Genomic DNA, 17,778 nt, shown 5'->3' with positions numbered 1-17,778 from the left:
TGATTTCAGCTCAGGTCGTGATCTCATGGTTGTGGGATCGAGTTTCGTGTTAGTCTCCTCACTGAGCATGGAGCCTGCGTATGATTCTCACTCCCTCTGCCTTACCCTCCATTGGCACTTCCTCTCTAATATAAAAGAAAAAATACTACTACAAATGAATAAGGCAAAAAAATAGAAAAATAGACAAAGGATTAGAACAAGTAATTCACACATAGGCAGTGAGATAGCATTGCATACCTGTTGGAATGCGCAAACAAACTAAAGCTTATTAACACCCATCTCACCAAGCATGTGGAAAAAAAGGGAATCCTTCTACTGTAGATGGGAGTCAAAATGGGCACACATCATTCTGACAAACACTTTGACAAAATCTAATAAAATGAAGCTTTCCAGTCCCGACTGGTGAGCTGAGACATTTTCTAGGGCATGGCCAAATGCTGACTTCTAAAGAGGTACTTATTAGGAATGGTGAGTACATCGGAGTCACTGGAACACCTTTTCTCTACAGTTATAGCTTCTTCTTAACAGGTTGAGTACTCCAAGAGTTAAAAAGAGTTATATTAAACCTAGGAATAAAAGTAACAGCTTTAAGAGATCCCTTCTAATCAGCGGTATCCCAGGGCTGTCAAGGCCACTAAGTTGGAGGCTGGGGAGACATAGTGAGCTGTTAACTCTAGGTTCATGGGCAGTTCATCAGGATGGAATAAAATGGATTTAGGGATATAAGTCGGGAGACAGCCAGTATAGTCAAGAGAATAAGTCCCTAAGTTCAAAATATTGACTGGGAAGAGCAAACTGAAAAGAGATGTCATTTGTGAGAAATTTAAAAATACACATGAGGGTACCGTGCATAATTTAAACATACATATTTTTATGACACATGTTCTGAGAGAATATATACCACTTTAAGTATAGTGGTTGTCCTTGAGGGGACAGAGGGCCATGGGATTAGGTAGGAGTCGTAAAGAGGCTTCAAGTGTATCTTAATTCTTAAGGAAATAATAATATGAATCAGATATTGCAAAATGTTAATATTTGTTATACCTCAGGGTAGGAGCAAGGTCTCAGTTACATTAGTCTCTGTCCCTTTTTTTATCTTTGAATCTTTTCATGATTCATATATTTTAAAAAGATCAACATATTATCCTTAAGGCTGTGCTTTTTTACAGAATAAGGCTCTGAAAAAATTAAAGTTCTAGCTCATCTATCAGAATGTAATACAAAACAATATTATCAACAATATTTTTAATGTTTATTCATTTTTGAGAGTGAGAGTGGCGGAGGGGGAGGGGGAGAGAGAGAAAGAGAGAAAGAGAGAGAGAGAGAGAGAGAGAGAGAGAGAGATTCTTAAACAGGTTCCAGGCTCACAGAGCCCAATGTGGGGCTCAAGCTCTGAGTGGTGACATCATGAGCTGAGCTGAAGTCGGATGCTTAACCAACTGAGCCACCCAGGTGCCCCATTGATCAACAGTATTGTGTGAGGAAGTCCCTCAGAAATTGTGACTGTGATCACACGCCTACTATTCAACTTTAATAACTGCCTGCTGGAGAATTGAGTTAGGTAGTACTCACCCACTGGACCCCGGCTCTTGGGCACACATTTCTATTTTCACGAAGACCTTTGATGGAGTATAAAAGGGGAGATCAGCTTGTCATGTGGCTTTGTTCTGCTTGTACAAGGTCACCCTGAGGAAGAGCTGGGGAAGAGCACAATGCAGGAGGTGACCTGCTAACTTTCTCTACCAGCTTCTAGGTCTGATTCTGTGCCCAAGGGAGAAAAGGGAAAGCTAACATCTAAAGGGACTACTTCCATAAGGGATGCTCTGGGGCCCAAAACCTGCCCAGGACTTCTCTGAAACCCCAGGTTTAGAGAAAGACATTCTGTTTGCTCCAGCTGGAGTACAGAATCTTCTCTAGGAAGATTTAGGAAGTGGCATGTTGGTATGAACAACAGTGTTGTGGACATGGCATTGTCAGAAGAGGAAGAAAAACAAAGCCCTTTTATAAAAACATTGGAACAGAACAGTATGGAACATCAACCTTCTAAGGAGGAAAAATGGTGGAGGAGGAGGTGCAGAATCTTCACTTCACCAGTGGGGGCTCAGATCTCAATTTATCCTTAATATTCCAACAATCTTATTATATTCAACCTGGTAAAACCCAGAACTTGAACTGATTCAATTTGATTTGTTTTACTGTAACTGATAAGGCATCCATTTCTCTTACCTCAAATCAGTGTTTTTCCGGATCTGGACCTTAAGAAACTTTCTCCATGCTGAGCTCTTAAGTAGATTCAATACTTATTTATTGAGGGCTTAGTCAACTGCTCTTTAACCAATACACATTTTCTCTCCATGCTGTTGCTCTTTCCTGTTTAGTTTTTATCCAGTTTTGTTTTTTATCTTTTTCTAATTTTTTGAATGTTTATTTGAGAGAGAGAGACAGAGAGAGTGCAAGGGAGAGCAGGGGAGGGGCAGAGAGAGAAGGAGGCACAGAATCTGAAGCAGGGTCCAGGCTGTGAGCTGTCAGCACAGAGCCCAATGTGGGGCTTGAACTCACAAACCATGACATCATGACCTGAGCTGAAGTCAGATGCTTAACTGACTGAGCCACACAGGTACCCCCTGTTTTGTTTTTTAAAGTGATAAGACAGAAAAACACAAGTTTATAGAACAATGATTCTTGACAGAACCTAAGACTTTAAACTATGAATTTTTCTAACGCCTCTGGTAGTATCTGAAAAATCAAATATCCCCAAAGTAATACTGAACTAGAAAAAAGTCTCAAACTACTTCAAATATGATGCTGCTTCTGCTTCCCAGTAATTAGGACAAAACACAGTATTGCCTTTGTGATTAGCACATTATATATTAACAGAATTTCTGGCATAGGGTTACATAAGTAGAAGTTTCTACTTTCTGAATTACATCCAAAAATGTACACACCACTTTACTGTTATTTATCAGAAATAGTGAATTGCTCTTGTAGCTTATATTCTGAAAGGGTGATCAAAGTTGGAAATAAACTTGTAAATTCTTGCTATACTTTTGTATTCAGAGTGCACACTAGGCCACAGAATGATGACATTCCAAGAGTAATGAAATCAGAGTTCAGCATGCATATAAAAACCAAGGTCGCCTCATTCTACTGTCTATTGAGATCCTAAACCAGAGGTGCAGAAGATCTGGACTGAATCCTCCAGAGAGACGTCAGGGGTGATGTTTCAGAGCACGGGGTGAATCAGTAAAATGAACAAGAAGTTGTCCTAAAGATGCAAATAGGACTGCTGACAACCATCAGAGCAAAATCCAAGGTTAACTAGAGGTAGTGGAAATGAACAGCCAACCAATTGCCCCTGAGGAACCATCTAAAAGGTCCATGTCTAACTACAAATGCTCCAATGATTTCCTTTAATACGGACAGGCTCTAAAATCTTTATAAGATACAAACACATAGGGGTGCCTGGGTGGCTCAGTCAGTAAGATACAAACACAAACTTGAGACACCTGCCTATACTTCTTATCTCTGTCTCTCCACCTATTCCCACATATATTTAAATGTTCCATTTTTACACTGAGTTATTTAATGTTTTCAAAGATGACATGGAGACATACCGTGTCACACCAAGATGTTCATGATGAATTTATTCTCATATTGAAATATACCTCTTCGTCTTTGGCCCAGGTGAATTCCTCCTCAATCTTTGGTATCTCATTTAGACTTAAGTGCCATTGTGAAACTGTCCTTTATTTACAAAGTTGTCAGTTCTCTATAACTTTATAGCATCCTGATTAGGTATGCACCATTATAGTGCTCAGTATAATGTATTAAAATTGTTTGACATTTCTGTATGTCAACTGTTTTGCATTAGGAGGCATTTTTAGGAATGAGACCAGCTCTTCCTTCTTCTTTGTATCATAAGCCCTTATCGTGCTTCAGGCCTAGCTACTCAATCCAGCTGGGACATGGATGAGAAATGAAAGAATGGGATGTAGGAAAGAATTCACTTGTCTTTGAGTATTTCAGGGATAAAATGAGCAGTGTCACATCTCACATACTAAATTTCTTTCTGCACATCACTTCAAATTAGTTCAATAATTTCTTTAAACAGTTTCATGAGTCATTAAGCAAGTTATTAGTGGGTGTTCTAGGGTTGATCTCTAGGGACCTTTTAGAAACCTGAGCTCAATCCTTTCAGGACTACTTGAGTAGGAGCATCACCACTGAGCAAGATTCATTATTGTATCCTTGACTAGTTCACCAGGGCCAAACTGGTGTATCTTCAGGTATATGGGTCACCCAATTGTGTTGGTGTCGTCAGCCGACACACTCTCATGAGTGTGTTCCTTGCACAAATTTTATTACCAAGGAATGAGAAAGAAAATGGACAAAGACCAAGGACTCTCTGCTCTTTAGAAAGAACCAGCTTAATAAGTGTTAATATAAGAAATGAGAATGAGAATATTTGAGAAAATTTAGAAAGAGAATGAAGTATCAAAAGTAAGATGGAATTGTGGCCAACCCCAGCAGAGGAATACATTATAGTCCACCATTCTATTGCCAATCACAAATAGTTAGTATGCATCCATATTAACAGTTGGAGTTAGAGTAAGAATTGGGTGTTATCACAGTAATGGAGCCAGAAGGTATTAATTTGAGGAGACCCCATGGGGGCAATTTCAGGATCCCCCTACAGCAGGAAAGTACAGTTTCATGTCATTTCTGTAAGTAATGCATTTTTCCCACAAGGGAAAGAATAAAATCCCCCTAAGGGATTTTATTTAAGTGGCCTCCAATTACATGTTAGGTCAGAGGAGAAGAGAATATACAGGAGAGTAGATCTAAAACACTGAGGGCCCAAATTTGCCCAAGGTACAGACTGACTGGAACTTAAAAGGCTCAATCTTGACAGTTGAACACATTTGTGAAGTACTATCACTTAGTGAGGAGACCATTGGAGCCAGAGCGTCAAGTCATAGTCAGTGTAGAAGGAGGGTCCAGGGCCAACTGAAGCTGTGACACATTTGTAGCTTTGGCACCATTCAAAAATAATGAAGGACAAATCAAGAATATATCCATCATTTTACATTGGCTTGGTAGTTTTAGTCAAGAATTTCATGATCATTAATTAAGTTGTTAGAAGACTTTCTAAGGTCTCCCCATCCAAACAGGAATCTTTCAAAATTCTGAACTCTGAGTCCTTTTTTTTTTTGTTTTTTGTTTTTTGTTTTTTTTTGAGCTGCCTGGATTTCTACCTATTGGACAAGAAATATCTAATCAGACATAGAGGCTTCCCTTCAATACAAAAGAGTGGCTATAATCTTGTTGAAGCACTTGGCTAGTATCTCCTGCATTATCCAGACCCTTCACTTCTGACCCTGACTTGGCATACTCACACTGATCCTGGTTATGACTTTCACCACTACCAGCAACATAACTTCCCAGAGATTCTGAGATTCATGTTTGAATCTCAGAACCTAAGTCAAATGAAATTTTCCCTAGTGAGATCATTACTTCTCTTCTTTTCTTTGACATGTACATTGTTATCTTTGAATTATATGCTAGTTTCATCTTGTTTCTGTGCACAATTTTTCAGATCTGTCCTCCACTCCAAATCCCTTCTCCAATTACCTTGAGATAATCTTGGCCTTCCTTTCCCCACTGTTTAGGTCCACTATTCTCCTGCTCACTCCTGGCTACATATTGCATAGCACTGTCTTGATTCAGTGGTTCTTGTGTGCTCAGGAAGCCATTGTATAAGCAAATAGGTACAAAGTGCCTGAATTAAGTACTTCCCTGTTAAGTCCACATTGTGGGATCTGTTATGAGTCTCTGAGATGGGCCCCAATGATCCCTCTTCTCTTGGTATTCATACCCTTGTGTGATCCTCTCAACTTGAACATGGGCTGAGACTAGTGACTTTCTCCCAAGTGATAAAATATTAGCAAAAAGGATTGGATGTCATTTCTAAGATTAGGTTACAAGAAGATGCCGGCTTCCCATTTTGCTTGCTTTTTCTTGCTCTCTCACTTGCTCACTCTGATGGAAGACAGTTGACCTGTGGAAAAGCATCTATAGCAAATAAGAGAGAGGCCTTTGTTCAACAGCCAGTAAGGAATTTAAGCCTTAAGTCCAACAACAAATGAGGATCTGAAGCCCTCCAACAACCACATGAGTGAGTTCAGAGACAGCTCTTTCACCAATTGATCCTTAAGATGACTGCCATCCTGGCCAACACCTTGACTGCATTCTTGTGAGAGATCTCGAGGCAACGTCACATAGCTGAACTGTACCCAGCCTCCTGACCCACAGAAACTATGAGATAGAAAATGTTTATAATGTTAATCTATTAAGCCTTGGGGTGATTTGATACATAGCAATAGCTAGCTAATAGAGTATGCTGTAAGTAGAAATTTCAGTAAAAACAGTTAGCAGGACATAGTAAAATTTCTGTCCAATTGTAGCAACTATGTTTGGTCTAGTTTCTGGTGTATTTACTGGGTCTAAGAAGAAGCATAAATGAATCTTGATATTTGCTTTTTTACAAGTTAACCAGTTTGAACCTCCATTTACTCAAGTGTAAAACAGGGATGATAGCTGCCCTTCAGGTTTTTATACAAGGTTTAAAAATAATATATTCAGTAAATTTTGTATACAATTTTATATACAAACATAGACAGTACTTAGCCAGTGGGAATAAAGTGATAAATAAAACAAATAGAATCCTGCCTTCCAGGCAAAAAAAAAAAAAAAAAAAAAAAAAAGTGGAATATATGCAAGATGCTTACCATCATGTCTGGCACATAAGATTCACAGTAAATGGCTCCCATAGTTACTATCTTTACACCATAAGCCTCTCTATCTACTCGTCTACACACCTTTTTTCTTTGTTTATAGGCAGACAAAATCATCCAGTCTCCTTTGGATAGAGGTACAACTACGTGACTCGTCACCTAGAAGTGGGCTTTGTGAGGGTGAAATAAATTGAAAATAACACTCAAAGTAGCACTAACATCTCCAATTGCAAAGTTTGTACAGTTTATCTTGAAAACTTAGTTTCCCTGCTTTTATGCCCTTCTCTGTCCTTGGCATGACCATATCATCTTTCTGATGGTTTTGCATTTTTAATAGTGAATTTGAAATCTATGAAATCTGCCCTTAGGACGAGATTTGATAACCTCCCAGAATTTTCCATTTTATCTTGATTGCCAAAAAAGCCAGTGTCAAACATCGTACCCATTATGACCTCATCAGATCTATGAGGAAAGGGAACCTTTAAAAGTTATGAGACTTAATCAAAATGCTCATAACTGGAAAAAAAGCAAAACCACCTTCCTTACCTCATTTTTTCCCCCAGAAACCTCCTATTTAATCTAATATTCTCATGAAAGTATTTCCCTTCTATCTCAAACTTATAACGTTATTTTATATGAGTTGATTAATTGAATCTGGATTTTGAGTAAAGCATCCTCCAATGCTTTTTAAATGTGGTAGAAAGAGTAGTAGAAGTCATATTTAAATACTCTCTAAATTTAAATCTCATCCTGTCTAGACCAGTGATATTCTAGCTTTACCCACGCTTTATCTTGATGACTCATAATCAAGTTAGCCAATAGCCAACATTGAACATTGGAAGCTAGGAGCAAAGACAAAAGAAGCCTAGCTTAACCTGCTCCTTAGTTCCTGGTGACTATTTGTCGGCTGCTTCTATTCTCTGGACAACCATCAGCACCACCCCAGCTAGTCCTAATTCTTCCATCCTGTGTGTATTCTTGGACTTTCTTTCGTCAGAGTCAGTCATCTGTTCCTTCTGTGGGAGTTCCTAAAGGCTGCCATTTTCATAAATTCATGTTTGGAAAATTATAATGTACATTTCTAACATCAAAATCAAATTCAGATTCCAGAAGGCCATACATAACCCATGAGCTGAATTGTTTGATGAAAGATGAAAAAGGACTGCCTAGAAGAAGGAGGGGAAAAAAAAGCCTCTGTAAATTTCATTCATGATAACTACCCTAGGAGAATCGGGGAACATCCATCTGCACTCGTCTAGACACAAGTTCCTTTCCCCGAGGAAAGAAAATACTTGCTTGGAAAGTTCTTGTATTTTAAAATAAGCATTTCAAAAATAATCACAAATGGTTTATCAATTTAAAGGAAAGGATGGCAGATTTAATTCTGAAATTTAAGGAATCAATAAAGAATTGAACATGATGCTTTATCGAGCTTATAGTGATTGCGGAAACCAAACTTGGTAAGTACAGTTAAATTGGTCATTAGTGAGATTGAAAGGATTAAGAAGTTATAAAATAACTGCTAAGATCCTGACCTTCATTGTTAAGCATGTAATTTTTAAAAAGGGTACAATCCCCCAAATAAGATAGAATATTGTGTCCATTATATTCCTCATTTATGTTAACAAAACTTTTGGAGCTTGAACTCTCATGAGCCTGGAGGAAATGAAGAGGTGGTCTCAGATCTCAAGGGGTTAAAATTTAATTAGTAAGCAGTACACACATGCATTTATCTAGATACCCATACACAGGGCAGATAGATACATTCAGACAAACAAATGAGCAAACACAGAGTTTTGCAACATAGGGTGGTAAGTGGTAGGTACCTAATAAGTGACACAGATAATATAAGTAATGAGAGCACAGAGAAGTGGGATTGGCTGGTGTAGTTAGAAAGAGGAATTCACTGATAAGGAAGAATCCAGCTAGTACTAAAGAACTGGTAAAATACAGAAAGGCAAACCAGGTGGGGAAATCATTCTGGAATCACTTTAACAAGAATAAACAGAACGCTGGCATGTCTGGATGGCTTAGTTGATTGAGCATCTGACTTTTGATTTCAGCTCACATCATGATCCCAGGGTTCTGGGATTGAGACCTAGCCCTACGTCTGACTCTGCACTGGGCATAGAGCCTACTTGGGATTCTCTCTCTCTCTCTCTCTCTCTCTCTCTCTCTCTCCACCCCTCCTTGCTCTCTTAGTCTCTAAAAAGAAAAAGGAAAAAAAAAGAATAAACAGAAGTCTGCTCTCTGGTTTTTAGATCCTTCTGTTATTTCAGGTCTTCCAGCCACAAGCAAAGCTTCCCATTTTTCCAAATCAAACTATTTCTGGAATACTTCAATGATATAGCACATGTGCTCCCAAACAATTGACTGTCAGCACATTCCTCTTCTCCAGGATTCAAACAACTATTACTGATGTGGCAGAGGATCTGGGTGAACTTGCTACTGCCTCATTTGTGCACAGTTAATACATCCTGGCCACCAATTCCTATGGACACCAGCACAGACAAAATATGCAGGCCCTTCTGCTACCCCACTGCTACTATCCTGGAGGACATTAATACACTTGCAGTGACAAAGAAATATTATGCCATTTGTGGTCCCCACTATTCTGAACCCATAATGCGATTCATACAGAATTAAATGAATATCCTTCCTTTTGGTTTTACTTTGACAGACAGGCACGAGACAAGAGCTATTTGTTCCACTACGTTGCTCCAAACGTATGGCACATGAATGTGTGATCATTAGCCTTTCTATATCCACCCTAGCCCATTTCCACTTTCACATTAGGTTATTATAATCCTAAAATTTTATCTCTTACTTTCTCAAGTTGTATCCTCTCCTAGGACTCTTTAGCCACTCATGCTAAGAGCTGAACATATCTGAATTCTAGCAGAATGCATTAATTATGTACAAGTCATGTAGGGTAGATATTTGCATGTTTCTGCGTGGCCAGAGTTTTCTGAGCTAAAATGACTGGTAACTTGGTTCAAAGCATGACTCAATAGCAGTCCATTTAAAATAGAGAAAGAACCTGGAGAGAGATTTACATGTTTACCTCCCCAGAAATTTGTGTTTACATTTCAAAGGGGGATAAAACCAGGAAACATTCATTTATATCCCCAAAGGTTTATAACGAGTAGGGAACCTTTCCTGAAGGGAGTTTATTAACATTAAAGAGCAAAGATTTTTCTCCTCTTTTCAGGAGGGGAAGAAGGCTGCTGAACACAAATTCCTATATAAACTCCCAGATGCATAATTTTGTGGTTCCTCTCCTGTGGCACCTCCTCTGAGTGTGCAGAATTCATCTGCCCTCATCGCAATGCCTTAAGAGGGAGAATGAGGCATGGGAAACTGGTGTGTGTCCTCTGGGCCAGAAACTTTGCATTTGCTTTCAGAAAAAAGTAAATATAGATGTTAAAACACATTAGCCAGGTCCCTAAGATATATAGAGTATGTAGATTTCAGTCATATAGAAAAGGCATTGAGACAAACTATACATTGCCTATTGAAGGACTATTAAGTAGATGAGATTTTCTTCTCAGTCCTCCAATACTTCTGACTTCCCACCACCATGAATACCACAACCACCAAATAAGTAAGAGATTTCCTCCATATCCTAATCATTTTGACCTTTCAGAGAAAAATAAGATACTTTATACCAATAGCCAGGGTTATATTAAAATGCATTTAAAAGATATTAGGATGTCTAGGGTGAACAATCTCGGTCATTACAGCTTCTGTTGAAATTCATTACTTTCATAATCTAATTTCAAAGTCAGTCATGGAGAAGTAACTTAGACTGTAATGGCCTTTCCTATCCGTAATATCTAATATTTTGTCTTCCCATAAGCTGGCCTTTCCACCTCCTTCTGATATTGATTTTACCTCTGTCTACACTCCCCCCGCCCCACATCCAGCTACTGGGATAGGCAAGTCACCCAGACCTGTCCAATGATAAAACCTAATCCTACTAGCAACAGAATCAGTCCAAATAGAGTAAGCATACACTACGTGGCCAAGCGGATTGCTCTCCTTTACTATATACAAAGTGAGAGGAAAAGAAGTCTCTATTTATCTTAAAATCCTGAGCAGTAAGCCAGAGGCTGCTAATGGACATATTTTCTAGTCAGAATTAATGAAACATAATGTCCTAATTTTTTATATTCACTTAATCAATGCATGTAAATTAAATGCTAATTATGTAATAACACTGCTCTAGGTCCTAGGTACTTACAGAAACACCTGCCTCTAGGAAGTGATGATCTAGCTGGGGGTCATTGAAGCAGATATTGAAGATGACACACAAAACATCAAAAGACTGATACAGTTCCCTATTCTCTTCAACTGAGAATGAGCCATGTCTTCAAGTATAAGTTCAATACACAGAGGCAGAGGCGGAGGAAGAAATGGAGAATATCACAGGAAGGAAAGTGGAAGCAGAATGAATATGTTTTGCCTGGAAATGATTACACCTGTCTGGGTAAAGCACAGGGTTCAAACAGAACCTGTTTGAATAGGTTGAAACAGAATGGTTTGAATGGGCAACAACTGTCCATATTGGGTGCAGTCACCAGAAAGTCAGTAAACAATGACACATTTATTCTGAAATCAACAGTATTAACCATCCTTGGATGACAAAACGTCAGGCATTATGGGAGAAGCTATGGCCCAGAGGCATTAAACAGTTTAAGGTTATATTTAGTTAGTAAAAGTCAAAGAATTGAGTTCTTCTGATTCCTAATCTGGATCTGTTCTACTACATTGTACTGACAAAGCTTTACCTTTTGTTACAGTTTCCAATTTTGGTACTTCCTGTTTGCTGATCCTCTTATATTTTTTGGCAAAATATATAGAAATGGTGTAAAAAATTCCTTGTTGTTCTTATGAAAACTTTACATTACAAAAGCATGAAAGTAAAAATTATACCATCTCTTCCTAGTGAAGGAAGACCTCTAAAAAGGCAATATACTATAAGATTCCAACCATATGACATTCTGGAAATGGCAAAACTATGGAAAGCCGTAAAAAGATCAGTGGTACCAGAGGTGGGAGGGGGAGAGGGATAAATAGGCAGAGTACAGAGGACTTCTAGGGCAATGAAAATATACTGTAAGATACCATACATAATGAATTATACCACAATACCATAATAATGACACCATAATAATGGATACCTGCCATTATACATTAGTCTCAACCCACAGAAAATACATGAGTGAACAGTACTGTAATCTATGGACATTGGACCCTTATGAGGCATCAATGCAGGTTCTTCAGTTGTAACAAATGTACTTCTCTGATAGGGCATCCTGATCATAGGGGAGCTGATGCCTGCTATGGGATCAAGGGGTGTATGGGAAATCTCTGTACTTTCGCCTCAATTTTGCTGTGAACGTTAAACTATTCTAAAAGAAATAGTCTTAGTAAAAGAAAAGAAAAGAAAAGAAAAGAAAAGAAAGAAAGAAAGAAAGAAAGAAAGAAAGAAAGAAAGAAAGAAAGAAAGAAAAAGAAAGAAAGATGGGCACCTGGGTGGCTCAGTCAGTTGAGCATCTGACTCTTGGTTTTGGCTGGGGTCAAGATCTCCCAGTTCATGAGATCTTGACAGCACCAACACTGCTTGGGGGATTCTCTCTCTTTGCCCCTCCCCCATTCATGCATGTGCATGCTCGTGCTCTCTCTCTCTCTCTCTCTTTCTCTCTCTCAAAATAAGTAAATAAAAATCTTAAAAACAGAATGAAAGAAAACTATACCATTTGTTTGGACCACATGTTCCTAAAATATTGATATTTTAATCTTCATATATGCAGTGCCCACTAACATGGAGTCCTCATTTAAAATACTTTTTTTCCTATTTCCTCTTTTTCTCACCCCCCTCTTTTTTTATTTGTGCCCTCTAAAGAGGGGACTGCTGGCAGAATATCAAAGATCCTTCAACCCAATCACATTCACATTGCCACAAGCTTATATCAGCTATCAAATTTATAAAAATGACATTTCAATATAATCCATTCAGTGAAGATGAACTACTCTCTATATATCTAAATATGCTATCACTGGATGTACTTTCGCCTCCCCTCAACCTCCTGCAGCAATCTGACTTGGTAAATGAGATCTCTTAAGAGATGCACGGTCTGGTCAACCGTGCATACACTTACTACCAAGTCGTTGGCAATTTGTTCCATTTCAGGTTTTATTGAAGAGCCCATCAAATATGCTGTGTAAGTATTTAATGGGTCTGATGTAGATTAGGGTTGTGTTTTCATCACCCTAGATAGTTTTTATAAAAAATAGAGAATTTTTTATATAATGTTGCTCTAGGATTTTAGCATATGAATAATCCACAAATTTATTTTCTCAAATTTAACTCAGCATTCATAACAACACAAAAAGCATTCTTCAACAAAACACTATCTTTACTGAGAAAGTAATTCATGGAAAATCAACCACAGACTGTTATGTGACTCTTTGGATCCCTTTCAATTTTTAGCCACGCAGAGAAGGCAGCCAGGTAGTAAAATGGGAGTCTTTCTGCAGAGGTGTTCCCTAGCAAGATTTACATGTCTCAATGGGGGCTGGCCTATGTTTGCAAATCCCTTTATCAGCAAAGTCTGGTCAACTCAAGATTGGAGCGTTCAGCCCTTTTTTTAGATTCTTCTTTGTAATTTATATGTAAGTCTTCTCTTACCACATCCCCTTCATTTCTCTTATCCTATGGCAACAGTACATAGGCTCCATTTTGCCTTGTTTAAACTTGTCCCTGTTTTGGGATATTTCTTCCCCTTAGAGCATCTATCCTCAATGGAGGCTCTTTTGTCTACCCTCCAAGAACCTCTGGTGCCGTCTGGAAATCTTTTAGTTGTCACAGTTTGGAATGGGGAAGAAAAGAGGTCCTCTAAGCATCTGGTGGGTAAAGGCCAGGGGTGCTAGGTATCCTATAATGCACAAGACAGCTACCCTCCCTCAAGAAATAATTACCTAAACTGTCAGCAGTACAGAGATTGAGAACTTCTGCCTTAAGGTCTTGAATAGAACAACTCAGACATAGGCGTGGATAGAACCTGGTAGGTTGTGGTAGGCAGAAGGAAACATGGCATTTTGTCATCCAGATTCTGGACTGCTTTTCTTTTTCCTCATTCTTCCTTTTGGCTCCTTCGCCTCTTTGCCCACTGCCCCTGTGATATCTCCCCAAATAAAATGGACTCTCAGGGCAAAGTTTGATAAGCTCAAAAGAAAACAGTGAACAATTCAACGTGGCTTTAATTTAAAAAAAAAAATCATAAACCAAGCACTAGCTGAAAAGTAGAAATCTGGGCATTAATAATATGCATAGTAGTTTTTATTTTGAGGACATAGGTCTCCCAAGCACAGCCAGACACTGACAAGAGGACTAATTCAACAAAACTGCACAATCATAATCACCAAACTGCTCCTACAGTCTTCCCTGAACTCCAAGTGTCTGGTATAGTCCTAACAATTCTCATTAGCATCAGTGAGTTAACAGCTCAAGCTTTTGCCTGCATTTCTTTGACAACCTCCCTAGTTACTCCTAAAGAAACAGTATCAGTTCCGCTTAAGAAACAAAACTGAAGAAAGCCACAAAATGATGTGTATACATTGTGCATTCTAGTTCTTAGCCCACCAACATCTACTTTTCCTTGACACATATTCCAATATTTTCAACTGCCGGTGTGTAGAAGCTATTTCAATCTCTTCAAGCTGATGACTTTCCTAGTTATCATAAATAGTTCTTGAAAAATATAAAGAACCTAAATGTCTTGTGCATCTTCTCTGTTCAATTAAGATCTGGATGTGGACTTCAGAGTCAGAAAGGTATATTTAGTTAAGTCCCTACAGTATTCAGTCACTGCAAGGAAGGGTTGGAATAAGTTTTAAAATCTCTGACAGTTAACAGGTAAGGGCAAAATCTTAATGAGCAACAACAGTCCTGAATGAATTGCTCTGTTTCATATTTCATCGATTTTGTTGTTTGGAAAAAAAAAATCAACCAGAAAGTCATTTACGTTTCAAGAATTTGAGCAAAAATTATGTAAAAATATTTCCATCAACTAAGCATGCTGCCCTTGCCTTTAAGCAGATTTTGACCCAAATGGGCATCATGTCCTCTGTTCATTAAAGCAGCATAAAAGACATTGAGAAAACAACCCCAGAATATCTCTTGAACAATGCCTGAGTTCTTGGTGTGCACAAAGTCACATGTAAGGTGGCAATATGCTCTGTGTCTTTCACCTTTTACAATGAGCGTTCCAATGAGTCAGGAGCAGTCCTGTGTTCAGAGTCCTGTCTTCACATCTTCAATCCTTCTCTGCTGCTCTTCCCAGTCTCAGACCCAAGGGAGTGCTGCTATGTGTTTGACAGACCATGTGATGTTCAGACTTTGTAACAGAATAGAGCGAATGGGCCAGAAACTGAGAGCCACAAAAATGTGAGAGGGTTCCCTAAAGGGTGAAGAAAAGAGTCCTTATACTGGAGGGTAAAATGCCTGTTTTTAATTCTTCCAAGTGAAGAAAGAACTGAGTGACTTGCTTTGTGCTACTCTATTGAATGCAAAGGGCAAACCTATTTGAAAGAAAACAGTGCTCAATTTCAGCTAATTAAAATGCAGATATATCTTATTATCATTATTGTTATTATTTCTAATTCTATGTCTGCCATGATTCTCAAGAGCAACAATCCCTGGATGTTCTCTTTATTATGTGATGTTACACTATTCCCTTTCTGCTTATATTTCAAAGAGAACAAGCAATGTCTCTGTTTATCTGTTGTTTTTCCTTGCTATTTCAGACTAACAAATATCTACAGAAGTCTTTGTAAATAACCTTTTCCCTATAGAAAGAAACCTATTTCGACTAACACGCTGTATCATGTAGAACTTGATACACTGCTTTATCTGACCTTTCAGAAATACATTTATTATTTCTTTTAATCCTAATAGGTTCTGCAGTCCAGCTATACAACAGGAAAGGCCCCTATTGAAGTCTGAGGAAAGGTCCTTCTGTGCATACATGACTCAATTCTTTATCTATTCATAACCCCATCCAATATAAACTTAAATTCCCTTTTTCTATTCCTTTGTCGTCTCTACTCTAAATTTTCTTTTTTTTTTTTTTAATTTTTTTTTTCAATGTTTATTTATTTTTTGGGACAGAGAGAGACAGAGCATGAACGGGGGAGGGGCAGAGAGAGAGGGAGACACAGAATCGGAAACAGGCTCCAGGCTCTGAGCCATCAGCCCAGAGCCGACGCGGGGCTCGAACTCACAGACCGCGAGATCGTGACCTGGCTGAAGTCGGACGCTTAACCGACTGCGCCACCCAGGCGCCCCACTACTCTAAATTTTCTAACCACACTTCCACCCCCCCCCCCCCCATATACAGATAAATGCACACAGCTTTAGGTACTTGAGAAAGGTTCTGAAGCCCAGGAACACTAGCCAAGAACAAAAACTACTAAAAATAGGCCAGGCTTTGGTACAGTTATGGGTTATTATGCTAACTCAGTGAAAGTAAGTTGTTGTTGTTGTTTTTTTCTCCATCCCAATGCACCAGGGAGCTACGACAGGCTCGCATGAGTAACCATGTCTTACCATAGCAGTGATCCCCCAGGGACAGCATGTGCCCTAGAAGAAGGCATAGAAGGCTTTCCCAGAGGGGCAAGGCACGTATTCAAGGTCTGACCCATTTTTAGCTGCCACCATCCCCTTTCTTTGATAACTTCATATCCAGACACTACCTAGAGCCTTAAAACTTTTTCCTAGTTGTTCACAGTCCTTCCTCAAGAGCCAATCTTCTCAAGAAATAGACACAGAAATGGTTTCAAGTTCAAGATTCCAAGTTCCCATCACACCTCCACTGTTTTCTAGATTTGTGACCTTTTCCAATCTCTTAACTCATTTCAACCACCACTTTCACATTTGTAATTGGACATAATAAAAATCTCTCTGCCTACTTCATAAGGTCCTTGTGAGAATCAAATGAGACTACAGATAAAAACTATAAAGTAATATATAACACACACATGCACGCACACACATACAAAGCAATAAAATTGTTCTTCTGCTATAGTTATTCAAATTCAAGAAACCAAGAGTATTCCTATTACCATGTGTAACATTGAGGCACAGAAACCTATAACAGACAATGCAAAAGATTTATTCAAATACAAAAATTAATCATGGCATTGACATTTTGGTTGAATCTAATATCCGTGTTTACCTGTCTCAGAGAGCAATTTTGTAGCTTCCAGAACCTTCTCAGTATAAACACCAGCTTCATAGTTCTCCATCTCAGCATTGATGATGTGTATAACTCGAGCTGCCCGGCCCCTAATGGCCCCTGCAGTCCGGTCCAGAGTGTCCACGTCCCCTTCTTGGAGGGCTATCACACACTTGTTCACATCCTCCAAGATGTGATTCTCTGTGGAAAAACACACACACATACACATTGCGCATTGATATGATTTTATGCCACTCACACACTTAGTAAGCAATCTAAGAGAGATTCATCAACTATCATGAGCCATCATGCAAATCTCAAAACATACCTTTATAACACTGAAATAACATTTAAAGAACATAGTGTATAATTACAATAGCAATTCTCAACCTTGAGCACTAGCTAAAGGGCTCACAGCATCATACAGAGTGTGAAGGTGCCATCCTACTAAGTTTCTGATTCCATAGGTCTGGGATGGGGCCGAAGACATTGCATTTCTACCAAGTTCCCAGGTGATGGTAATGCTGTGGGTTTGGGGACCATACTTTGAACACCACACTTTGAGCATCTTTTTCAATGTTTCAGATTTATTGCATTTTAGTAGTGGTTGTGGCAGTGAACATGAAGTCAACCTGATCACGCAGAAACATTTCCAAACATGACCAGAATCAAGCTCTGGGTGCCTGCTTATTTGATCAGTTTTTATTTAGCAGGCATTTAAGGGAAACTCTAAAACAAACAAT

General features: G+C 38.8%; 1 protein-coding gene across 6 annotated transcripts in view; it reads right to left on the bottom strand.

The window, feature by feature from the left end:
* Positions 1 to 17,778, bottom strand: part of CTNNA2 (catenin alpha 2) — a 1,116,872-nt gene that overhangs the window by 91,724 nt on the left and 1,007,370 nt on the right. For all 6 annotated transcript variants that reach the window (XM_023251808.2, XM_023251809.2, XM_023251810.2 and 3 more), the window contains one exon: positions 17,036 to 17,236. In XM_023251808.2, the coding sequence (XP_023107576.1) occupies positions 17,036 to 17,236 (201 nt within the window). The remainder of the gene's footprint in view (positions 1 to 17,035; positions 17,237 to 17,778) is intronic.

Source organism: Felis catus, chromosome A3, assembly GCF_018350175.1.
Source record: "Felis catus isolate Fca126 chromosome A3, F.catus_Fca126_mat1.0, whole genome shotgun sequence".
Classification (NCBI taxonomy): Eukaryota; Metazoa; Chordata; class Mammalia; order Carnivora; family Felidae; genus Felis; species Felis catus.
This window is presented reverse-complemented; position numbering and strand designations above follow the sequence as displayed.